Source organism: Bubalus kerabau, chromosome 10 (genome assembly GCF_029407905.1).
Source record: "Bubalus kerabau isolate K-KA32 ecotype Philippines breed swamp buffalo chromosome 10, PCC_UOA_SB_1v2, whole genome shotgun sequence".
In the NCBI taxonomy this organism is placed as follows: domain Eukaryota; kingdom Metazoa; phylum Chordata; class Mammalia; order Artiodactyla; family Bovidae; genus Bubalus; species Bubalus kerabau.
Window position 1 is genome coordinate 46903271 of NC_073633.1, and position 26662 is coordinate 46929932.

Genomic DNA, 26662 nt, shown 5'->3' on the forward strand with positions numbered 1-26662 from the left:
GAGAAGACTCTATACATGGACATCACCAGATGGTCAACACCTAAATCAGATTGATTATATTCTTTGCAGCCAAAGATGGAGAAGCTCTATACAGTCAGCAAACACAAGACCAGGAGCTGACTGTGGCTCAGACCATGAACTCCTTATTGCCAAATTCAGACTTAAATTGAAGAAAGTATAAACAAATTGTGTTATGTAAATATGATGGAACACTATTCAATAATAAAAAGGTGTTTTATAGTGGTGTTTCCTGAGTGTTTAATGGTATCACGCTGAGACTTTAATATGCAACAATGTAGATGAATTTTTAAAGCATTTTGCTATGGAAAAGAAACCAGACACAAATGGCTACCTACTTTCTTATTCCTTTTAAATTGAGTTCTACAAAAGGCAAAACTATGGTTACTGAAAATAAATCGGGGTTCCCAGGACAAGAATAGGATTAGCATTGACTACAAAGGTGCACAGAGAAAATTATGGGTGACAGAAATGTTCTAAGTCATTTTGGTAGTTAGACAAACTGTATATATCTGTTAAAATTCACTGAGCCTTTATCAAGCATAGTAGAAAAGCTTTTCTATACACACACACACACATATATATATATAATTTGTATAACATATTTTAGAAAATGTATGAATTTTTGCATAGCTAAAAAAGTTATGACATTTTAATTCCACTTTTTTGACTTAGTATGAGAATCTTAGATTTCTAATTTATATTCACTCAAAACTTTGATACAGTTCCATGTATTTTGTCATCTAGTATTACGGCTAAAAGTCCAGAAAATTTATTATCTTAGTGAATTTTAAAAAATTTGAATGAGGCTTGAAACTTCTAATCCAACTTTTAGAATATGAAGAAATACTATGTTGTAAAAAAGAAAGACAGGAAATTAACAAATGATATAGTATTATTAACTAAAGTACAGATCTTGTTCAAATTTCACAAAATTGTATGCTAGTGTCCATTATTTGTTTTCACATCTTATCTTATTCAAGGCTCCACACCACATTTAATTGCATTGAGCAGCTTCAGCTGCATGCAACAAATTCTGATAAATTTTCTTTTCATTTTTATTGTACTACAAATATATTCTAATTTTCTGTGTTATGGCTTCTTAGATGTCTGTGTTTAGGCTTCTTAGTGTTATGTACACCTTCATTTAAAGATAGATATTTAATATCCAAATACATGGGATTTTGTTTAAAATATCTTTAATACTAATTTCTCATTTTGATACTAATTTCTCATTTAAATACTTTGTTCTCTGCAATCATCCTCTGTGTTTTTGTTTTTTCATTCTAACTTTATTGAGGCTTTCGATGGCTAAGTTGAAGATCTCTCTTGGTAAATATCACACTGCACTTGAAAATATGTGAGTTATTTCCCAATATCTTTTGATATTGATTTCTAACATAATTCCACAATGATAAGAGAACAGACTGTATAATTTCAATACCTTTAGACCATGAAATTTTTGTACCTTGTTTTATGTTCCTGGATATGTTCCCATATTTCCTAGTTTACAGTCTATGGGAACTTGAATAGAATTTGTATTCTAGTGTTGTGTGAAAATTGTATAAATCTAATCATGATAAATTGGTTCATAGTGCTTTTCAGGTCTACTATATCCTTCTACTTCTCTGTCTATTCATTAGTTTCTGAGAGTTTGAATATGGAACTCCAATTAAAAATTTTATCTACTTAAAAAATAATTTAATATATACATCTTAATTTGCCTGGACATTCCTGATTTATGCCTATTTTTCTGATGGCATAATTCTTAATGGCACCCTCTTTTACTTCCAAAAATATCCCAGTTGATATGATGAATTCTAGGTCTACCTATCAGTTCAGTTCAGTTCAGTCACTCAGTCGTGTCCAACTCTTTGTGACCCCATGGACTGCAGCATGCCAGGCTTCCCTGTCCATCACCAACTCCTGGAGCCTACTCAAACTTATGTCCATTGAGTTGGTGATGCCATCCAACCATCTCATCCTTTGTCGTCCCCTTCTCCTCCCACCTTTAATCATTCCCAGCATCAGGGTCTTTTCCAATGAATCAGTTCTTCAAATAAGGTGGCTAAAGTATTGGGGTTTCAGCTTCAGCATCAGTCCTTCCAATGAATATTCAGGACTGACTTGCTTTAGGATGGACTGGTTGGATCTCCTTGCAATCCAAGGGACTCTCAAGAGTCCTCTCCCACACCACAGTTCAAAAGCATCAATTCTTTAGTGCTCAGCTTTCTTTATAGTCCATCTCTCACATCCATACATGACTACTGGAAAAACCAAAGCTTTGACTAGACAAAGTAATTTTGTCTAATTACTAATTTTGTCCAGTGTTGCTTTGTTGGCAAAGTAATGTCTCTGCGTTTTAATACCATTCAGCAAATTAGCAGCATTGCAAAATCTCAAACTTACTCCCAACCAGCACTTCCTATTTAATCACACTGTCACCAGTCTGTACAGAAGGAAACAAAACATTGCCATCTGGAAATCATCTTGTCAGACAGATTCCATAAATAGGTAAACAGATTTTGCCTTACCACCTTTATACTTAGATAATCTTACACTGACATACATATATGATGCTTACATATACAAAATTACATACAGGAGTTTACACTTAGAGCCTCCCCATTTCCCAGAATTCAATGGATAGTGACATACATTTTGTCCCAAGGAAGAACGCAACTCTCTGTGAGCATCTTATCTGCGTTTAAGAGGTTACCTGGCCATGTCTATTCACTTTAGTTCTCTGTATCTCAGTTAAACCTCTGTAAAAGTTAGATTACTTCTATTAAATTAATATAGCTAAAAATCTGTGACCCTGTATTTGAGAACCAACTTAACATATGCTATAGGTTGAATTGTATCCTCCCCAAAAGGTATGAAATCCTAACTTCTGATATCATAGAATGTGACTAGACACAATTAGTTAAGATAAAGTCATACTGAACAGGGGGAACCCTTAATCCAATATGACTCGTGTCCTTATAAAAAGAGAAGAGACACAGACAAAGGCACCATGGAGAAGATAGCCATGTGATGGAGGCAGAGGTTGGAGTGATGCCCTTAAAGCCAAGGAATGTTAAGGAATGCCAGCAAATACCAGAAGCTACTAATAAAAGAGGCACAGAAGGATTCTCCCCTACAGGTTTCAGAGGGAGTCTAGCCCTGCCAACTCCAACTCCATGATTTTGGACTTATAGACTCCAGGACTGTGAGACAATAAATTTCTGTTGTTCTAATCCACCCAGTTTATACTAATTTCTTATGGTAGTCCTAAGAAACTAATACAGGAGTGACCTACTTCGTAAACACTCAAATACCAGTATTACAAATTTTTCTAAAATTGATACCTTTACTTTCTAATTCTAGCTGGCTGAATCTTAGGAAGTTTTATCAACCTTCTATCTCTCACCAGTATTACCAATTTAGGTGAAGTCATGTCTCATATCTAGCTTTTATAGAAACTTACATAGCTCAAAACACTGTTAAATACCAATCTTTCCTGTTATTATCCCATCACCATGACAACACATGCCTCTTCTATGTTTTCAAAAATCAGAGAGACTCAGAAACTAATGAAACTGTGTACAAGCCCCTGTGTCGTTGTCTTTTGAAGTAAAATGTTGACTCAAGAATTAATGATTGGAAAATGTAAAGGTTAGAAACAAAGAATAGCTGCTGGACTAAGGAACTGGTAACAATTTAGACTATAATTCTGCCACATAACAGCATCACTGAGCTCCCAGTTCCCTCCAAAATATAGATAAAGGCCTGATATACATTCCCAATTTTTTTAATAGGAAGATGAAAACTGCTGAGCACTAGAACATAGGCCCTAGACTGGCTGAAACCAGAAGGTTGATCAGGCTTGAAACTTCACCATGCCAACCAATCTAAGAACTGTCCACAAGCTGATCATGCCCTGCTCCTTTCATGTTATAAAACTCCTCACTACCCCCTCTAGGGTGGGTCACATGGTCTTCAGGGCATTAGCCCACTGTAGCACCCCTTGCTTAGCAAAACAATCAAAACTACTCTTTTCTACTTCACCCAAAACTTCGTCTCCATGTTTCTATTCAGCACCAGAGAACAGAGACTGAGTTTCAGCAACACTTAACTCTCTATATGGGAATGTCTCAGTCCATTCAGGCTGCTACAACAAAACAAAAAACTGGATGACTTACAAACAACAAGCATTTATTTCTGACAGTTCTGAGGCTGGGAAGTCCAAGATCATGGTGTTAGCAGATTCAGCATCTGGTGAGAACATGCTTCTTGCTTCATAGATGGTATCTTTCTGCTGTATCTTTACAAGATGACAGAAGATAGGAAACTCTGACCTCTTAAGTGAACACTAATCCCATTCATGAAGGCGTTGCCCTCGTGACCTAATTACCTCCCGAAATTCCTACCAATACCATCACCTTGAGGGTTAGAATTTCAACTCATGAATTTGGGAGAAAATGAACATTTAGGCCACAGCTGTGAATCAGTTAAATAAGAGGCAGCAGAGTGTTATCAAAATAGATGGAAATAGAATCCTGGTTTCTTTCCCCTCAACTTGTGTATATCTTTCCATGAGAAAGCCTTTCTATCCAGTGGTTACTCCTACACTTTTCTGGCATTTCACTGTATGCAGCACCAGCCAAGCAATATTAAATAATCTTCTACATGGGATAGTGTATTATTACTTAAAACCTTACGTTTCCCCCAAGTTCAGGAAAAGATCACATAGAACATGGCAATAATCAAAATAATATATTGTCTATCCTAAGTGAATATCATAGACAAGCGACTCTCAACTAAGATGGCCCTATCAAAATCACTAATGGGGGGGCTCCAACACCACTACCCACATTCTCCTGACCACATGAAAACAATGACTTAATGGACGCACTCTTTTCAAATCACTGCAAAATCCTCAAGTATGTTAGAGGGAATGGAGAAAATGACAATGATTCCTATAGATTCTTATCTATCTTGTCCACTTAGTGACCTTAGAATGGGTTAAAAATGTGTTCATTTTTTAGAAAATATATGTTTCCAAATGCTTTGTATCATAGGGTCCTAAATTTCTTTTTTAGTATTTTTTGTGTTAAAATAGCTATAAACCATTTTAGTCATTTTTAAGTATTCAATTCAGTGGCGTTAAGTACATCCATATAACAATCCATTATACAATTCATTTCCAGAATTTTTCCATCATCCTAAACATAAACTTTGTTTCCAATAAATAGCTCACTACTCCTCCCTTTCCCAGTGTGATCCCATTTTTGTAATCAAAGTCTTGAGCATATATACCAACTGTCTTAAAGTGTTGGTTTTATTTGACCAACATTCACTAAGTATTTGTTCAGCATCTATCCTGTACTTCCCCTCAAATGGGTAAAGGAACTTAAAGCCTTTGAAACTACTTTGAACTTTGTAGAATAAATGATTCAGAATATTATAGCCCTTAGAAATAATACCTGGCACCATAGTAAACAGTATATTGGTGTTCATTATTACTATCATTTATCTTCATTTTATTTTCTATTTTTTCTAAAGTGAATTATTATTTTTAGAATCAAAATAAAGCCTACTACAATTTTTTTTAAAAAAACAGAAGGTCCATAAAGTCACTACAAAATAAGTAAAGAGTTCCTATCCAAATCGTAAAATGGTTATTTTAAAAATGCGAAAATAAAACTATATGGAGAGAGAGAACCATAGATATAGGCAAACCTATTAATGACACTGTCCCAAAATACAATACTAAACAAGGATCAACCCAGAGAGTAATTATTGCTGTTTAGTTGTGTCCATCTCTTTTGTGACCCCATGGGCTGTAGCCCACCAGGCTCCTCTGTCCATGGGATTTTCCAGGCAAGAATACTGGAGTGGGTTTCCATTTCCTTTTCCAGGGGATTTTCCTGACCCAGGGATCGAAACTGAGTCAGGAAAGCCCACCCAAAGAGTAGAACACAGGCCAAACCATGGAGGAAAGGTTTGACAATGCTGTGTGCCATTTTCAGACTTTTCAAGTCTGTTTTTGAACAGATAGGGTCCCACGGTCTCTCTAGGGTCTACCTACTACTGTGCTTCTGTCTCATCCAAGGCTCCGATTTCTTTTAGCTGTGACTCATTTCACTTCAATCCTGGGAGCAAGGCTAATTCGTTCAGATATACAGAGGAATATTGGCACAAATCCCAATTAGGAACTTCCGAAAATGCATCTGTGCACAGACCAGCAGGGTTTAGTTCTTCCAGGAACATAGGTCTCTATCTTCTCTTTCTTTTGTTCTCTGTACATTTTCTGTCTTGATACCTGTATAGTATCACGAACATTACTGTTATTTATTGCTTCTCTGAACATGAGGGTTTGATAGTCAGTGGTGCAAAGCTTATATCCTCTAATAGATTCCTCTTTCAATACGTGTAAACGACTCCAACTCTTTAAAATGTAGCTCTTTACATTCACAGTTGAACACAGCCATTTGTATTATCTATGCTAGTTAAATTATACAGTCCCAGCTTTATCACTAAATTTCAAGACTACTCAGAAAGTCACTAAATGATGTGTTCTGCTTACCAGAGGAAAAAGATATGTCATCAGGGTCTGATGCTTTAACGTTTTGGGGCCTAATGTCTTATTCAGTCCTTTTTAGTGACTAATCCAGACCACATTTGCATTAATAGTCGTAACCCCAGTCACAGGTTTAATTTGTTTTAAACTATATTTAGTCCTTTGGGAGCCTCTATAATGAATTTCATTAAACAGAAAGATTATATAATGTACTCTTTTATGATTAATTAACTCTGTATAAAGATGATAATTATAATTAAACTCATAATTTGACTCAAGTGTCATTATCATAATAATTGATCAAGTCATTTTATCACATAAGTGTTCAAAAACTGCAATGCATGTGAAATAGAAACAAACCTAAATCATGCACAAAATGTAATTTTTACATATATTCCAGAAACTCTCATCTTTTTTCAGTCCTTTCAGCTAACGGCCACTTCCTGACTCCTCTCCAAATACTTTTTAATCACTCCAAAGATGACAATACTTTTAACTATAAATTTGCATTTCAAATCAGAATGACGGCATAGCACAGACATATATTTGTGTTCTTATTTTTTTAATTAATTTATTTGTTTTAATTGGAAGCTAATCACTTTACAATATTTTGGTGGTTTTTGCCATACATTGACATGAATCAGCAATGGGTGTACATGTGTTCCCCAACCCAAACCCCACTCCCACCACCCTCCCTATCCCATCCCTCTGGGTTGTCCCAGTGCACCGCTTTGAGTGCCCTGTTTCATGCATCAAACTTGGACTTTTCATCTATTTCACATATAGTAATATACATGTTTCAATGCTATTCTCTCAAATCATCACACCCTTGCATTCTCCCAGAGTCCAAAGGTCTGTTCTTTATATCTGTGTCTCTTTTGCTGTCTGGCATATAGGGTCATCATTACTATCTTTCTAAATTCCATATATGTGTTAATATACTATATTGGTTTTTTTCTTTCTGTATTACTTCACTCTGTATAATAGGCTCCAGTTTCATCCACCTCATTAGAACTGATTCAAATGCAGTCTTTTTAAGAGCTGAGTAATAGTCCATTGTGTATATGTACCACAGCTTTCTTATCCATTTGTCTGCCAATGGACATCTAGGTTGCTTCCATGTCCTAGCTATTGTAAACAGCGCTGCGATGAACACTGGGGGATTCATGTCTCTTTCAATTCTGGTTTCATCGATGTGTATGCCCAGAAGTGGGGTTGCTGGGTAGTATGGCAGTTCTATTTCCAGTTTTTTAAGGAATCTCCACACTGTTCTCCATAGTGGCTGTACTAGTTTGCATTCCCACCAACAGTGTAAGAGGGTTCCCTTTTCTCCACACCCTCTCCAGCATTTATTGCTTGTAGACTTTTGGATCGCAGCCATTCTGACCAGCATGAGATAGTACCTCATTGTGGTTTTGATTTGCATTTCTCTGATAAGGAGTGATGTTGAGCATCTTTTCATGTGTTTGTTAGCCATCTGTATGTCTTCTTTGGAGAAATGTCTGTTTAGTTCTTTGGCCCATTTTTTGATTGGGTCATTTATTTTTCTGGAATTGAGCTGCATGAGCTGCTTGTATATTCTGGAGATTAATTCTTTGTCAGTTGCTCCATTTGCTATTATTCTCTCCCATTCTGAAGACTGTCTTTTTCCCTTGCTTATAGTTTCCTTCATTGTGCAAAAGCTTTTAAGTTTAATTAGGTCCCATTTGTTTATTTTTGCTTTTATTTCCACTACTCTGGGAGGTGGGTCATAGAAGATCCTGCTGTGATTTATGTCAGTGAGTGTTCTGCCTATGTTTTCCTTCAGGAGTCTTATAGTTTCTGGTCTTACATTTACAACTTTAATCCATTTTAAGTTTATTTTTGTGTATGGTGTTAGAAAGTGTTCTAGTTTGATTCCTTTACAGGTGTTTGACCAGTTTTCCCAGCACCACTTGTTAAAGAGATTCTCTTTAATCCATTGTATAGTCTTGCATCCTTTGTCAAAGCTAAGGTGTCCATAGGTGTGTGGATTTATCTCTGGGCTTTCAATTTTGTTCCATTGATCTATGTTTCTGTTTTTATGCCAGTACCATACTGTCTTGATGACTGTAGCTTTGTAGTATAGTCTGAAGTCAGGCAGCTTGATTCCTGCCATTCCATTTTTCTTTCTCAAGATTGCCTTGGCTATTCGAGGTTTTTTGTATTTCCATACAAACTGTGAAATTATTTGTTCTAGTTCTCTGAAAATTACCATAGGTAGTTTGATGGGGATTGCATTGAATCTTGCCTGGAAACTCCCATGGACAGAGGAGCCTGGTAGGCTGCAGTCCATGGGGTCGCAAAGAGTCAGACATGACTGAGAGACCTCACTTTCACTTTCACGCATTGGAGAAGGAAATGGCAACCCACTCCAGTGTTCTTGTCTGGAGAATCCCAGGGACAGCAGAGCCTGGTGGGCTGCCGTCTATGGGGTCACACAGAGTCAGACACGACTGAAGTGACTTAGCAGCAGCAGCACTGAATCTATAGATTGCTTTGAGTAGTATACTCATTTTCACTATATTGATTCTCCGATCTATGAACATGGCATATATTTCTCCACCTATTTGTGTCATCTTGGATTTCTTTCATCAGTGTTTTATAGTTTTCTATACATAAGTCTTTTGTTTCTTTAGGTTGATTTATTCCTAAGCATTTTATTCTTTCGGTCACAATGGTGAATGAGATTGTTTCCTTAATTTCTCTTTCTGTTTTCTCATTGTTAGTGTATAGGAATGCAAGGGATTTCTGTGTGTTAATTTTATATCCTGCAACTTTACTATATTCATTGATTAGCTCTAGTAATTTTCTGGTGGTGTCTTGAGGGTTTTCTATGTAGAGGATCATGTCATATGCAAACAGTGAGAGTTTTACTTCTTCTTTTCCAATCTGGATTCTTTTTATTTCTTTTGCTTCTCTGATTGCTGTGGCTAAAACTTCCAAAACTATGTTGAATAGTAGTGGTAAGAGTGGGCACCCTTGTCTTGTTCCTGACTTTAAGGGAAATGCTTTCAATTTTTTGCCATTGAGGATAATGTTTACTGTGGGTTTATCATATATGGCTCTTATTATTTTGAGGTATGTTCTTTCTATGCCTGCTTTCTGGAGAGTTTTTATCATAAATGGGTGTTGAATTTTGTCAAAGATTTCCTCTGCATTATTGAGATAATCATATGGTTTTTATATTTCAATTTGTTAATGTGGTATATTACATTGATTGATTTGCAGTTATTGAAGAATCCTTGCATCCCTGGGATAAAGCCCACTTGGTCATGATGTATGAACTTTTTAATATGTTGTTGGATTCTGTTTGCTAGAAATTTGTTGAGGACTTTTGCGTCTATGTTCATCAGTGATATTTGCCTGTAGTTTTCTTTTTTGTGTGGCATCTTTGTCTGGTCTTGGTATTAGGGTGATGGTGGCCTCATAGAATGAGTTTGGGAGTTTACCATTGTCTGCAATTTTCTAGAAGAGTTTGAGTAGGATAGGTGTTAGTTCTTCTCTAAATTTTTGGTAGAATTCACCTGTGAAGCCATCTGGTCCTGGGCTTTTATTTGTTGGAAGATTTTTTATTACAGTTTCAATTTTCATGCTTGTGATGATTCTGTTAAGATTTCCTATTTCTTCCTGGCTCAGTTTTGGAAGGTTATACTTTTCTAAGAATTTGTCCATTTCTTCCAAGTTGTCCATTTCATTGGCATATAGCTGCTGATAGTAATCTCTTATGATCCTTTGTATTTCTGTGTTGTCTGTTGTGATTTCTCCATTTTTATTTTTAATTTTGTTAATTTGATTCTTCTCCCTTTTTTTCTTGATGAGTCTGGCTAATAGTTTGTCTATTTTATTTATCTTCTCAAAGAACCAGCTTTTAGTTTTGTTGATTTTTACTACAGTCACCTATGTTTCTTTTTCATTTATTTCTGCCCTAATTTTTATGATTTCTTGCCCCTACTAACCCTGGGGTTCTTCATTTCTTATTTTTCTAGTCACTTTAGGTGTAAAGTTAGGTTACTTATTTAATTTTTCTCTTATTTCTTGAGGTAAGCTTGTGTTGCTATCAATCTTCCCCTTAGCACTGCTTTTACTCAACCACATAGGTTTTGGATTGTCATGTTTTCATTTTCATTTCTTTCTATGCATATTTTGATTTCCTTTTTATTTCTTCTGTGACCTGTTGGTTATTCAGAAGCATGCTGTTTAGCCTCCATTTGTTTGTATTTTTAATAGTTTGTTTCCTGTAGTTGACATCTAATATTACCGCATCGTAATCAGAAAAGATGCTTGAAATGATTTCAGTTTTTTTTTTTTTTAAATACCAAAGCTAGATTTATGGACCAGGATGTGATCTATCATGGAGAATGTTCCATGTGCACTTGAGGAAAAGGTGAAATGTTCTATACATATCAATTAGGTCTAACTGGTAAAGTGTATTATTTCAAGTTTGTGTTTCCTTGCTAATTTTCTGTTTGGTTGACATATCCATAGGGTGTGAGTGGGGTATTAAAGTCTGCCACTATTGTGTTACTGTTAACTTGCCTTTTCATACTTGTTAGCATTTGCCTTACATATTGAGGTGCTCCTATGTTGGGTGCATATATATTTATAATTGTTATATCTTCTTCTTGGATTGATCCTTTGATCATTTTGTAGTGTCCTTCTTTGTGTGTGTGTGTTTTGTTTTTTTTTTTTTTTTTTTTGTAATGGCCTTTATTTCAAAGTCTATTTTATCTGAGTATTGCTACTCCTGCTTTATTTTGATCTCCATTTGTCTGAAATATCTTTTTCCATCCCTTCACTTTCAGTCTGAATGTGTCCCTTGGTTTGGGTGAGTCTCTTGTAGAAAGCATATATAGGTCTTATTTTGTATCCATGCAGCCAGTCTTTGTCTTTTGGTTGGGGCGTTCAACCCATTTACATATAGGTCATTATTGATAAGTATGATCCTGTTGCCATTTGCTTTGTTGTTTTGGATTCAATTTTATAAACCTTTTCAGTGTTTCCTGTCTAGAGAAGATCCTTTAACATTTGTTGATGAGCTGCTTTGGTGGTGCTGAGTTCTCTTAGCTTTTCCTTGTCTGTAAAGCTTTTGATTTCTCCTTCATATTTGAATGAGATCCTTGCTGGGTACAGTAATCTGGGTTGTAGGTTTTTCTCTTTCATCACTTTAAATATGTCCTGCCATTCCCTTCTGGCCTGAAGAGTTTCTATTGAAAAACCAGCTATTATCCTTATGGGGATCTCCTTGACCATTATGTGTTGCTTTTCCCTTGCTGCTTTTAATACTTGCCCTGTGTGTTTTATCTTCTTTAGTTTGATTAATATGTGTCTTGGGGTGTTTTGCCTTGGGTTTATCCCGTTTGGGACTCTCTGGGTTTCGTGGACTTGGGTAACTATTTCCTTCCCCGTTTTAGGGAAGTTTTCAACTATTATCTCCTCAAGTATTTTCTCATGGCCTTTCTTTTTGTCTTCTTCTTCTGGGACTTCTGTGATTTGAATGTTGGGGCATTTAACATTGTCCCAGAAGTCTCTGATGTTGTCCTCTTTTTAATTCTTTTCTTTTTTCCTCTTTCCTTCATTTATTTACACAATTCTGTCTTCCACCTCACTTATCCTATCTTTTGCCTCAGTTATTCTACTGCTGGTTTCCTCCAGAGTACTTTTGATCTCAGTTATTGCATTATTCATTATTGATTGACTCTTCTTTATTTCTTCTATGTCCTTGTTAAATATTTCTTGCATCTTCTCAATCCTTGTCTCCAGGCTATTTATCTGTAACTCCATTTTGTTTCCAAGATTTTGGATCATCTTTACTATCATTATTCTGACTTATTTTTCAGGTAGACTCCCTATGTCTTCCTCTTTGGTTTGGTTTGGAGGACATTTATCATGTTTTTTTACCTCCTGACTATTTCTCTGCCTTTTCATTTTGTTTAGATTACTCTGTTTGGGGTGGCCTTTTTTGTAGACTGGAAGTTTGTGGTTCCTATTTATTGTGGAGCATGCTCCCTGTGGGTGGGGTTGGAGTAGTGGCTTGTCAAGGTTTCCTGGTTAGGGGAGCTTGCGTCTGTGTTTTGTTGGGTGGAGCTGGATCTCTTCTCTCTGGAGTGCAATGAAGTGTCCAGTAGCGAGTTTTGGGTGTCTATGAGTTTGGCATGGCTTTGGGTAGCCTGTATTTTAATGCTCATTACTGTGTTCCTGGGTTGCTGGAGAATTAGCATGGTATGTGTTGCTCTGGAACTTGTTGGCTCTTGGGTGGAGCTTGGTTTCAATGTAGGTATGGAGACTTTTGGATGAGCTCTTATCAATTAATGTTCCCTGAAATCAGGAGTTCTCCGGTGCCCTCAAATTTTGGATTTGAGCCCCCTGCCTCTGGCTTTCAGTCTTATTCTTATAGTAGCCCCAAGACTTCTCCATCCATACAGCATAGATGATAAAACATCTAGGTTAATGGTAAAAAAAAAAAATTCTCTACAGTGAGGGACACCCAGAGAGGTTCACAGAGTTACATGGAGAAGAGAAAAGGGAGGAGGGAGATAGAGGTGACCAGGAAGAGAAGAGGGAGTGTCAAAATGGGAGAGAGCAATCTAGCCAGTAATCAATTCCCTATGTGTTCTCCACAGTCTGGAACACCCAGAGAGGTTCACAGAGTTACATAGAGAAGAGACGAGGGAGGAGGGAGCTATTGGTGACCAGGAGGAGAAGAGGGGGAGTCAAAAGGGGAGAGGCCAATCAGGCCAGTAATCAGTTCGCTAAATGTTCTCCACAGCCCAGAACACCCTGAGAGATTCACAGAGTTAAGTAGAAAAGAGAAGGGGGAGGGAGGAGATAGAGGTAACCTGGGGGAGAAAAGGGAGAGTCAAAAGGGGAGAGAGCAATCAAGCCAGTAATCACACCCCTAATGGCACCCCACTCCAGTACTCTTGCCTGGAGAATCCCATGGATGGAGGAGCCTGGTAGACTGCAGTCCATGGGGTTGCTAAGAGTCGGACACGACTGAGCGACTTCACTTTCACTTTTCACTTTCATGCATTGGAGAAGGAAATGGCAACCCACTCCAGTGTTCTTGCCTGGAGAATCCCAGGAACGGGGGAGCCTGGTGGGCTGCCGTCTGTGGAGTCGCACAGGGTCGGACATGACTGAAGCGACTTAGTAGTAGTAGTAATAAGTGAAAATGGATACTGAAGATTAGATTCTTAAAGGTACAAAATTGATAACAAATACCAAAAAGCAAAGATTAAAAATCTAGAGTGGAGGTTAGACTCTCAAAAATACAATATTTAAAACACAAAACAAAGTCAATCACAAAAAGTATAAAATATATATATATACGAAATTTGCTTTTAAAATACAGTCTTTTTTCTGCAAGGTAAGAGTAGGTTATAAAAATGAAAATTAAATGAGTAATAACTTACAAAAATTTTTAAATGATAATAGTAAATATATATCTAGAAATTTCTCTGGAGCTGTTGAGGGCAGTGTGGGGTCAGTCCAGTTTCAGATAGTTCCTTGTTCTAGCTTGTACTTCTTCTCAAGGTCTACAGGTCCTTTCCAATGCTTAATCAATGTTAACTACAGGGTTTTAATCTGTTGCACCTGTCACTTGCAGAGCAGGTTGCCTCTTCTTTATTTTGGCTTCCTCTGTTTGCAAGTCTCTTCAGCGTCTAATCTCCACCCTGACACAAGGGGGTGAAAGTGGTCACATATTTAGGCTCACCTGTTCAGTTGGGTTGTGGGGAGGGAGGAACACTGCAAACAAATATCACTGGTGTGTGGGGGGAGTGCACACAGTGTATGAACCACATTAGGTTTGCCCCAGCTCATGGCGGTGGCGTGTGCTTTCCCGGTCTACACTGCTCAGGTTCCAGGTTGCTCTGCAGGGGTACTGTCTGGACCATTGTGTTCATGCACTTGCCAGGTCTAAGCTGCTCAGGTTCAGGTTCTTGGGTACTCCGCATGGGCACAGACTAGGTTGGGTGTGCGTTCTGTGCCCTTCCCAGGTCCAAGCAGCTCAGGTGACCAGGTGCTTGCCAAGGACACTGTCCCAGGTGGGCCTTATCCCAGGTGTGCCAGGAGAGCACCATCTCAGGTATGCCGTGTGTCTCCTCTGGGGAGCTGATCTCAGGCTGTGACCCTCCTGGCAGATGTCAACCATCTAGGATCCCAGAAAGACGTAGTTAGCAACAAGGAGACTGCTCAGTTTGGTAGAGGATGCCCATCTCTGGGCCAAAATTGCCCCTTGCCTTCCAGCTCTGACTGTCGCATGCCTGACTCTCCGCCTCCAGTGGGGGTGGGGAGGGGGGCCGCGGGGAGGGAGCCTGTACGAAGCCACCTAACTCTCATTTGATATTCGCTCAATCCTTTGTTCCGTGAGCCGGCCAGGCTGCACATTAGAGCCTTTCGCGGGAAAGTTCTCTTTTTTTTTCTCTCTGGAAATCCCACAGTTTGGATTACTATATCAAGTTAGCTCCATCAGATTGTCTTCAGGGCATTCAGAACCAGTCCTTACCCTAAGCACCGATGATGCAGCCCAGGCCTCCCTGTCCAGCCCCCGCTCACTGATGCTGGACATGAGTGTCTGGGCTACTTCTCTGTTGGCAGTTGCAGTTAGGCATGTCATCTGTAGGGGTTTTTTTTTCTTTCTTTCTTTTTTCCCTCCTGGTTATGTTGCCTTCTGAGATTCCAAAACTCCCCACAGACCTGGCTGTGAGAGGGTTTCCTACTGGTTGGAAACTTCTCCTCCTTCACGACTCCCTCCCCAGGACAGGTCTCCATCCCTAACTCTTTTCTGTCTTTTTTTGTCTTTTATATTTTGTCCTACCTCCTTTTGAAGAGAATGGGCTGCCTTTCTGGGTGCCTAGTATCCTCTGCCAGCATTCAGAAATTGTTTTGTGGAAATAATTCAGCATTCAAATGTTCTTTTGATGAATTTGTGGGGGAGAAAGTGGTCTCCCTATCCTATTCCTCCACCATCTTGGGACTGCCTGGATACTTTTGTTTTTAAAATACAGGATTTGCTACTTCCCTCAGGTTACTCAGGTGTGTGTATGGGTTTTGGCCATGATATGAAATCGATAGACAGCATTAATCAGAACCTGGATGAAATACACTCTCAGAAGTATGACCTGGGCCACCTGGTGAAAGTACTGGCAGTAGATAATACAGAATATTCCCATTTCAAACTAAGAAGGAAGACTCGGGACTCTGGTTACTCACAGCAGCTCAGAAAAGGCCACAGAAATGCTCACCAGGAAGTATAATTAACCTCAATGAACTGCCACAGTCCAGGCTTTCGAAGGATTTATCCTGAAACATCACTGATCTTCATAGTGCATCCCTATATCTAGAAGAGTGGAAAATAACAGCTGTGAGGAAATGCTGCAGGCAAAACAAACAGCAGCATCATTATGACTATTTTTAAACCACTGGATGGAGTCAGCCCAAGGCTGCTGACTGGGCGCACGCAACCATCTACCCACACTTCAGCATTTCATGGCACACAGGAGCAGGATCATTTCAGTAACAAGTAAGAATCCTTCAAGAAAATCCTGACTGTGCACTGAGTTCTCTCAGAAATTACTATATTCACGAAAATGTCTTAAGGAAATAGTGCAAGACAGTGTGAATTTTATGGTACAGGATGTTTTCTCATGCGAAAACACAGTCCTTGGGGGCAAGGGAGTGGTGTGAATATATAATGACATCTTGGCCTTTTTTTTTCCCCCAAGTTTCTAATCTTAATTATCTTTCAAATTTTAGTGAACGCTTCTGTAAGAAGACTTTCAGGCTCACCTGTATCAAGCATTTATCCTGCTGCACAGCAATCCGTGATTTTTAAACACCTTGCAAGTAAGAAACCATCTTTCATTCACCTCCATAGCCCCAGGAACTAGGAGATAGTTGACAGTAGGGCTTCCCTGATAGCTCAGTTGGTAAAGAATCCACCTGCAATGTGGGAGACCTTGGTTCGATTCCTGGTTCAGGAAGATCCACTAGAGAAAGGATAGGCTACCCACGCCAGTATTCTTGGGCTTCCCTTGTGTCTCAGCTGGTAAAGAATCTGCCTGCAATGCGGGAGACCTGGGTTCAATCCCTAGGTTCAGAAGATCCCCTGGAGAAATGAAAAGCTACCCATCCCAGTATTCTGGCCTGAAGAATTCCATGGACTGTAAAGTCCATGGGGTCACAAAGGGTTGGACACAACTGAGCGACTTTCACTTCACTATTTGACAGTATGACCTAAAAAAAGAAAAAAAGTGTTGATTTAATGAGTAAACAGATGTCCATTCCAACTCTGATATTCAGTAAGACTGAGAGGCTAGTCAGATACCAGCACAGACTTCAGAAATGAGGCAAAGTGCAGCTGACTACAGTGGGATGTGGGAAGGCTTTGGGAAGTAGAGAGAGAAAAAGAGACACTTGGCTCTAGAGCAAAGACCTGAGATGAGCACTGGTTAATACAAGGAAAGCACAAAAGGTTTCACTTACTAATTTAGCCTAGGACCAACCTGGTACTCAGTAAATAGCAAATTAAATGTGATGAAGCTTGGTCTTTATGGAAAAAACAAGCAGAATGACCTGACATCAACCAAGATGTCTAAATATCTCGTATACAATCTAGGAAGCAATAGGAGGAGCATCAAATCTCAAAGATATATTTAATATACTTAGACTTACAGCTTCTCTCAGTCATATGGTTCTTCAGTGTCCTAAATGGGACACTGGGGTTCCCAGGTGGCACTAGTGGTAAAGAACTCACCTGCCAAAGCAGGAGAAATAAGAGATGCTTATTTGATCCCTGGGTCGGGACAATCTCCTGGAGGAGGCATGGCAACTTACTTCACTATTCTTGCCTGGAGAATCCACATGGACAGAGGAGCCTGGCAGGCTACTGTCCATGGGGTCAAAAACAGTCAGACATGACTGAATTTATTTAGTTCAGTTCAGTCGCTCCATCATGTCCGACTCTTTGTAACCCCATAGACTGCAGCACACCAGGCCTTCCTGTCCATCACCAACTCCCAGAGTTTACTCAAATACATGTCCATAGCATCAGTGATGCCATCCAACCATCTCATCCTCTGTTGTCCTCTTCTCCTCCTGCCTTCAATCTTTTCCCAGCATCAGGGTCTTTTCAAATGAGTCAGTTCTTCGCATCAGGTGGCCAAAGTTTGGAGTTTCACTTTCAGTATCAATCCTTCCAATGAATATTCAGGACTGATTTCCTTTAAGATGGACTGGCTGGATCTCCTTGCAGTACAGGGAACTCTCAAGAGTCTTCTCCAACACTGCAGTTCAAAAGCATCAATTCTTTGTCACTCAACTTTCTTTATAGTCCAACTCTCACATCCATACATGACTACTGGAAAAACCACAGCTTTGACTAGACAGACATTTGTTGACAAAATAATGTCTCTGCTTTTCAATATGCTGTCTAGGTTGGTCATAACTTTCCTTCCAAGGAGCAAGCATCTTTTAATTTCATGGCTGCAGTCACCATCTGCAGTGATTTTGGAGCCCCCAAAAATAAAGTCTGCCACTGTTTCCACTATTTCCCCATCTATTTGCAATGAAGTGATGGGACCAGATCCCATGGTCTTAGTTTTCTGAATGCTGAGTTTTAAGCCAACTTTTTCACTCTTCTCTTTCACTTTCATCAAGAAGCTCTTTAAGTTCTTCTTCACTTTCTGCCATAAGGGTGGTGCCATTTTTATATCTGAGGTTATTGATATTTCTTCCGGCAATCTTGATTTCAGCTTGTGCTTTATCCCATCCAGCATTATTCATGATGTACTCTGCATATAAGTTAAATAAGCAGGGTGACAATATATAGCTTTGATGAACTCCTTTCCTGATTTGGAACCAGCCTGTTATTCCATGTCCAGTTCTAACTGTTGCTTCTTGACCTGCAAACAGATTTCTCAGGAAGGAGGTCAGGTGGTCTGGTATTCCCATCTCTTGAAGAATTTTCCACAGTTTGTTGTAATCCACACAGTCAAAGGCTTTGGCATAGTCAATAAAGCAGAAGGAAATGTTCTTCTGGAACTCTCTTGCTTTTTTGATGATCCAACAGATGTTGGCAATTTAATCTCTGGTTCCTCTGCCTTTTCTAAATCCAGCTTAAACATCTGAAAGTTCACGGTTCACATACTATTGAAGTCTGGCTTGGACAATTCTGAGCATTTATTTACCAGCATGTGAGATGAGTGCTTTTGTGCATTCTTTAGCAGTTTGAGCATTCTTTGGCATTGCCTTTCTTTGAAATTGAAATGAAAACCAACCTTTTCCAGTCCTGTGGCCACTGCTGAGTTTTCTAAATTTGTTGGCATGTTGAGTCAACACTTTCACGGCATCATCTTTTAGGATTTGAAATAGCTCAACTGGAATTCCATCACCTCCACTAGCTTTGTTCATAGTGATGCTTCCTAAGAACCACTTGACCTCACATTCCAGGGTGTCTGACTCTAGGTGGGTGATCACACCATCATGGTTATCTGGGTCATGAAGATCTTTTTTGTATAGTTCTGTGTATTCTTGCCATCTCTTCTTAATATCTTCTGCTTCTGTTAGGCCCATACTATTTCTGTCCTTTATTGTGCCCATCTTTCCATGAAATGTTCCCTTGGTATCTCTAATTTTCTTGAAGAGAACTCTAGTCTCTCCCATTCTATTGTTTTCCTCTATTTGCATTGATCACTGCTGCTGCTGCTGCTAAGTCACTTCAGTCGTGTCCGACTCTGTGCGACCCCATAGACGGCAGCCCACCAGGCTCCCCCGTCCCTGGGATTCTCCAGGCAAGAACACTGGAGTGGGTTGCCATTTCCTTCTCCAATGCATAAAAGTGAAAAGTGAAAGTGAAGTCACTCAGTCGTGTCCGACCCTCAGCGACCCCATGGACTGCAGCCTACCAGGCTCCTCCATCCATGGGATTTTCCAGGCAAGAGTACTGGAGTGGGGTGCCATTGCCTTCTCCGGATTGATCACTGAGGAAGGCTTTTTTTTAACTCTCCTTGCTATTCTTTGGAACTCTGCATTCAAATGGATATATCTTTCCTTTTCTCCTTTGCCTTTAGCTTCTCTTCTTTAGCTGTTTGTAAGGCCTCCTCAGACAACCATTTTGCCTTTTTTTCCATTTCTTTCTCTTGGGGATGGTCTTGATCCCTGTCTCCTGTACAATGTCACAAACCTCCATCCATAGTTATTCAGGCACTCACTCTATCAGATCTAACCCCTAGAATCTAGTTGTCACTTCCACTGTATAGTTGTAAGGAACTGATTTAGGTCATACCTGAATGATCTAGTGGTTTTCCCTACTTTCTTCAATTTCAGCCTGAATTTGGCAATAAGGAGTTCATGATCTGAGCCACAGTCTCAGATCCCAGTCCTGTTTTTGTTGACTGCATAGAGCTTCTCCATCTTTGGCTGCAAAGAATATCATCAATCTGATCTTGGTATTGACCACCTGGTGATGTCCATGTGTAGAGTCTCCTCTTGTGCTGTTGAAAGCGGGTGTTTGCTATGGCCAGTGCATTCTCTTGGCAAAACCCTATTGGCCTTTGCCTTGCTTCATTCTGTACTCCAAGGCCAAATTTGCCTGTTACTCCAGGTATTTCTTGACTTCCTACTTTTGCATTCCCCTATAATGAAAAGGACATTTTTGGGGGGTGTTAGTTCTAGAAGGTCTTGTAGGTCTTCATAGAACCATTCAACTTTAGCTTCTTCAGCATTATTGGTCAGGGCATAGACTTGGATTACTGTGATATTGAATGGTGTGCCTTGGAAAAAAACACAGTTCATTCTGTCATTTTTGAGATTGCATCCAAGTACTGCATTTTGGACTCTTTTGTTGACTAGCATGGCTACTCCATTTCTTCTAAGGGATTCTTGCCCACAGTAGTAGATATAATGGTCATCTGAGTTAAATTCACCCATTCCAGTCCATTTTGTTTCGCTGATTCCTAAAATGCCAGTGTTCACTCTTGCCATCTCCTGTTTGACCACTTCCAACTTGCCTTGATTCATGGACCTAACATTCCAGGTTTCTATGCAACACTGCTCTTTACAGCATTGGACTTTACTTCTATCACCAGTCACATCCACAACTGGGTGTTATTTTTTGCTTTGGCTCCGTCTCTTCATTCTTTCTGGAGTTATTTCTCCACTGATCTCCAGTAGCATATTGGACACCTACCAACCTGGGGAGTTCATCTTTCAGTATTCTATCTTTTTGCCTTTTCATACTGTTCATGGGTTCTCAAGGCAAGAATACTGAAGTGGTTTGCCATTGCCTTCTCCAGTGGACCATGTTTGTCAGAACTCTCCACCATGACCCATCAGTCAGTTTGCCCTGCATGGCATGGCTCATAGTTTCATTGAGTTAGACAAGGCTGTGGTCCATGTGATCAGATTGGTTAGTTTTCTGTGATTGTGGTTTTTAGTCTGTCTGCTCTCTGATGGAGAAGGATAAGAGGCTAATGGAAGCTTCCTGATGGGAAAGACCGACTGAGGGGGAAACTGGGTCTTGTTCTGATGGGTGGTGGGGCATGCTCAGTAAATCTTTAATCTAATTTTTTGTTGAAAGGTGGGGTTGTGTTCCCTCCCCATTATTTGACCTGAGGCCTAACTATGGTGGAGGTAATGAAAATAATGGCAACCTCCTTCATGCATTGCTAATGATGCATTGCTACATGCATTGTCCCATGCATGCATTGCTACACTCAGTGCCCCCAACTCTGCAGCAGGCCACCGCCAACCCACGCCTCTGCCAGAGACTCCTGGACACTCATGGGCAAGTCTGGTTCAATCTCTTGTGGGGTCATTGCTCCTTTCTCCAGGATCCTGGTGCACACAAGGTTCTGTTTGTGCCCTCCCAGAGTCTGTTTCCCCAGACCTGCTCTATGGTGGGTTAATGGTGGCCTCTCCAAAAGGGCTTATGCCATACCCAGGTCTACTGCACCCAGAGCCCCTGCCCCTGCAGCAGTCCACTGCTGACCCGTACCTCCTCAGGAGATACCCAAATACAGTTCTGTCTTAGTCTCTGTAGGGTGTCCAGGTCCTGGTGCACACAAGGTATGCTTGAGCCCTCTGTCTCTGGTGGGTACGGGGTTTGATTCTAAACATGATTTTGCCCCTCCTACCATCTTGCTGGGGCTTCTCCTTTTCCCCTGGACATGGGATATCTGAATTGACTTAGCACACATGCAAATGCAACATTAATGTCCCACCTTAAGAATATTTTAGAAATTCATGATTTTCTTCATTTTTTTGACCTTCCAGTATAACTATGCCTATGTGTTATATAGTGAAATGTCAGTCAGTCACTTCAATCACTCAGTCATGTCCAGCTCTTTGTGACCCTATGAACTGCAGCACGCTAGGCCTCCCTGTCCACCACCAACTCCCGGAGTCCACCCAAACCCATGTCCATTGTGTCGGTGATGCCATCCAACCATCTCATCCTCTGTCATCCCCTTCTCCTCCTGCCCTCAATCTTTCCCAGCATCGGGGTCTTTTCAAATGAGTCAGCTCTTTGCATCAGGTGGCCAAAGTATTGGAGTTTCAGCTTCAACATCAGTCCCTCCAATGAACATCCAAGACTGATGTCCTTTAGGATGGACTGGTTGGATCTCCTTGCAGTCCAAGGGACTCTCAAGAGTCTTCTCCAATACCACAGTTCAAAAGCATCAATTCTTCAGTGCTCAGCTTGTAGTGAAAGGTACAGTATTTTATTTTAACTTACTTTCATTTTATATTTCTCTATTAGTTCCTGCTTTTAAAAAAAAAAAGGTGTACATAGGTTTTATTATCCATAATTTTGTTTAATAAAAGTAAAGGATTACAGAATATTTGCTATTAAAGTCTCACCTCCAGGCATCCCAAAGAAGAGATTAGAAAAACGGGGAATGCATAAATGCACACTCTACTCAGCTTTCTTTCAGTCTTCATTGTAGCATACCCTACAGATACAAGGATCCACCACCCGAGACTCCACCTAGAAGTATCAGACAAGGATGCTGAGCCTCAACATTTGAAGCAGATGCTGATGCCTGTCATGCTGTCAGATCTGCTACCTCTGTCCATGAGGCTTCTCCAGGCAAAAATACTGGAGTGGAGCCATGCCTCCTCTTTGGAGGTACAGAATGGTTTATTTCACTCTGGAAATCAAGAAAAGTTCAGAGGACACACTTAAATTTGGCCTTGAAAGGAAAATATAAGGGTTGGTGTTTTTCTCCTTTTCTTTCTGTTGGCTTAAAAAAAAAATAAAAGAGGGTGCAAGATAATAGGATCCATCATAGTCCTTTGTTCATAACACAACATTCTCACTGGTCTACACCAAAGGATCCAAAGTTCCTAGATCAAGATGAATTATAGAAAAACAGAAACTTATTCCAGGGTTATATTACAAAGTTGGTGTACAAAGCCAAAGTCACAGGAATTGAATTACCCTAGAAGTTTCTTTACATCAAGCATAAAGTACAGTGTACATGATTTTGGTCAACAAATCTGAATAGTAATTACTACTCACATCAAAGTTTAAGAATCATCTATCCAGAATAATGAAATGAATTTTAAAAACTCATCCATGCAGACTTATGATTATTTAGAATTTTTGCTTCTATGATAACTCTCAAATCTTGACAGCCAATGGTGGGTAGGTAGAGAATTTCAAAGTATTCTCACCTTCCTGGAAGATTTAATTTTTTTTTTTTTCTTTTAGGAGTTTTCAAGGTTCTTTGTTTTTTAATTTTAGAATAGTTTTAGATTTACAGAAGTTATACAGTGAGTCCCCATGTATCTCACACCCAATTTCTCCAACTGATAACACCTTATATTAGTAAGGCACATTGATCACAACTCATGAACCAATACTGATACACTATTATTTACTACAGTTCATAATTTGTGCCTATTTCCTTAATTTGTACCTAGTGCCCTTTTCCTGTTTGAGGAGCTTACCCAGGATTTCACATTATACTTAATGGTCTATCATATCTCCTTATGCTCCTCCTGTCTGTTAGCAGTTTCTCATATTTTCCTTGACAGTTTTGAGGAGTACTGGTCAGGAATTTAGTAGAATGTCCCTTCATCGGGATTTGTCTGATGTTTTTCTCAAGATTAACTGGAGTTATAGAGTTCCCGAAAAAAAAAAAAAAAGCCACAGAGATAAAGTACCATTCTCATCCGATCATATCAAGAATACATACAGCCCACATGATTTATGACTGTTGACATTAACGTAGCCCATTGAATGGAGGGTGTGTGAAGTTTCTCCACTGTCAAGCTGTTTCACCCCCCGCCCCAAACATACTGCAGGCATTGTTTGGAAGAAAGTCATTATGCACACCACAGCTAAGGAGAGCTGAATGATAAGCAAGAGCCTCCTCCCTGATAATATAGCATCTACACAAATTACTGAAAATTCTTCTGCCCAGATCTGTCTATTCTCCCAATGTATTTATTCAAGCATTTATTCATATCATTATAGATTCATGGATAGTTATTTTATACTCTGAGTTATTATCTAATATACTTCATTGTGTTGCTTAAATTGTTTCCGTTTTGGCCAGCAGGAGCCAGTTGGCACTGGTGTCATTCTAACATCCTTCCCTCTTTCAGGGGCTTTTTGGTTTGTTTTCTCTTAGCCCTTCTTTACATTCCAGCACTGTAAGATTCAAGGCTCATCTGATTCAATATTTCATGGATCATTCTAGCTTTCTCCCCTTGCTTGTCTATAACCTCTAACTCCAACAGTGAAAAAACAAACAAACAAACAAACAAAAAAAACCTTGTTTCCAACATCTGCCATTGTTCAATTTCAGTATACATGCATAGTGATTTCAGCATTTTTCACCCATGCCTCAGAGGGAAATGACTTTATCAACTAGAGTACATGTATACTTCCATTTGCGATTAGTCTTAGTCTCTACTCTTCCAAAGTTACGTAGGTCAGCAGCTTTCTTCCCACTCCCATCTGTGAGGTTACTTTATACATTTTTAATAGAGTTAGATTCCTTCATCATACTCTGCATTCCATCCTGGGATCCCTCAACCTCTCAAATAATTTTTAATTTACACAAAGTTCACTCATTGTGCTGTAAAGTTCCATGATATTAAGACCCCAAATGGTATGAATTCACCATTATATCATACAAAATAGTTTCATCACCTTAAAAACTCCTTATAATTCACTACTTAATCCTCCTCTACTTCCCAAATTGCCAGCAACCACTGATCTGTCTACTAACTCCAAAGTTTCGTTTTTTCCAGAATGTCAGCATACAATGGAATCATACAACATAAAGTCTTTCCAGACAGGCTTCTATCTACTAAACAATATACAGTAAAGATTTATTCATGCTTTTGCATAACTTGATAATTCTTTCATTTTATCACTGAATACTAATTCACAGTATCAATGTATCAAAGTTTATCTAATTATCTATGGAAAACCCTCCTGGTTGCATGTGGGTTTTGGTGACTCAAAATAAAGTTGTTACACAATGGAGACACAGATATAAAGAAGACACTTAACAGACACAGGGGTGGGGGTGGGAAGGAGTTCAGTTCTGTTCAGTTCTATCACTCAGTCGTGTCCAACTCTTTGTGACCCCATGGACTGCAGCACGCCAGGCTTCCCTGTCCATCACCAACTCCCAGAACTTTCTCAAACTCATGTCCATCGAGTCAGTGATGCCATCCAACCATCTCATCCTCTGTCATAACCTTCTCCTCTCACCTTCAATCTTTCCCAGCACCAGGGTCTTTTCAAATGAGTCAGTTCTTCACATCAGATGACCAAAGTATTGGAATTTCAGCTTCAGCATCAGTCCTTCCAATGAATATTCAGGACTGATTTCCTTTAGGATTCACTGGTTGGATCTTCTTGCTGTCCAACTGACTCTCAAGAGTCTTCTCCAACACCACAGTTCAAAAGGCATCAATTGTTTGGTGCTCAGCTTTCTTTATAGTCCAACTCTCACTTCTATATGTGACCACTGGAAAAACCATAGCTTTGACTAGACAGATCTTTGTTGTCAAAGTGACGTCTGTGCTTTTTAATATGCTGTCTAGGTTGGTCTTAGCCTTTCTTCCAAGGAGCAAGCATCTTTTAATTTCATGGCTGCAAGCACCATCTTCAGTGATTTTGGAGACCCTCCCTTCCCCGCCCCCCCACCAAAATAAATAAATAAATAAAGGGAGCTGACTTTGGCTCAGATCATGAACTCCTTATTGCCAAACTCAGATTTAAATTGAAGTAGGGAAAACCACTAGACCATTCAGGTATGACCTAGATCAAATCCCTTACAATTATATAGTAGAAGTGGCAAATAGATTTAAGGGATTAGATCTGATAGACAGAATGCCTGAAGAACTATGGATGGAGGTTCATGACATTGTACAGGAGGCAGTGATCAAGACCATCCCCAAGAAAAAGAAAGGCGAAACGGTTGTCTGAAACAGCTATGAAAAGAAGAGAAGCTAAAGGCAAAGGAGAAAAGGAAAGATATATCCATTTGAATGCAGAGTTCCAAAGAATAGCAAGGAGAGTTAAGAAAGCCTTCCTCAGGGATCAATGCAAAGAAATAGAGGAAAACAACAGAATGGGAAATACTAGAGATCTCTTCAAGAAAATTAGAGATACCAAGGGAACATTTCATGCAAATATGGGCACAATAAAGGACAGAAATAGTATGGACCTAACAGAAGCAGAAGATATTAAGAAGAGATGGCAAGAATACACAGAACCATACAAAAAAGATCTTCATGACCCAGATAACCATGATGATGTGATCACCCACCTAGAGTCAGTCATCCTGGAAGAAGGAGAGGATGGGACAAATGGAGAGAGTAACATGGAAACATATACACTACCTTATGTAAAATAGATAGGCCATGGGAATTTGCTCTATGATTCAGGGAACACAAACCAGGGCTCTGTAACAACCTCAAAGGGTGGGATGGGGTAGGAGGTGGGAGGGAGGCTCCAGAGGGAGGGGATATATGTATACCTATGTGATTTATGTTGATGTATGGCAGATATCAATATAATATTTTAAAGCA

At 39.5% G+C, this 26662-nt stretch overlaps 1 protein-coding gene across 18 annotated transcripts in view; it reads right to left on the bottom strand.

Moving 5' to 3' along the window:
* LOC129621292 (uncharacterized) overlaps positions 1 to 26662 on the bottom strand; it is a 694734-nt gene that overhangs the window by 171917 nt on the left and 496155 nt on the right. For 3 of the 18 annotated variants that reach the window (XR_008699196.1, XR_008699197.1, XR_008699207.1), the window contains one exon: positions 15850 to 15944. The exons of 6 other annotated variants lie outside the window; for them this stretch is intronic. Coding sequence is in view for 1 of the 12 variants with exons in the window: in XM_055537540.1 (XP_055393515.1) it covers positions 16399 to 16546 (148 nt within the window). In the remaining 11 variants the exon portion in view is untranslated. Of the gene's footprint in view, positions 1 to 4202; positions 6326 to 13915; positions 14757 to 15258; positions 15945 to 16393; positions 16547 to 26662 lie in introns of those variants that run through there. 9 more of the 18 variants (XR_008699202.1, XR_008699203.1, XR_008699210.1 and 6 more) reach the window with 6 other exon arrangements.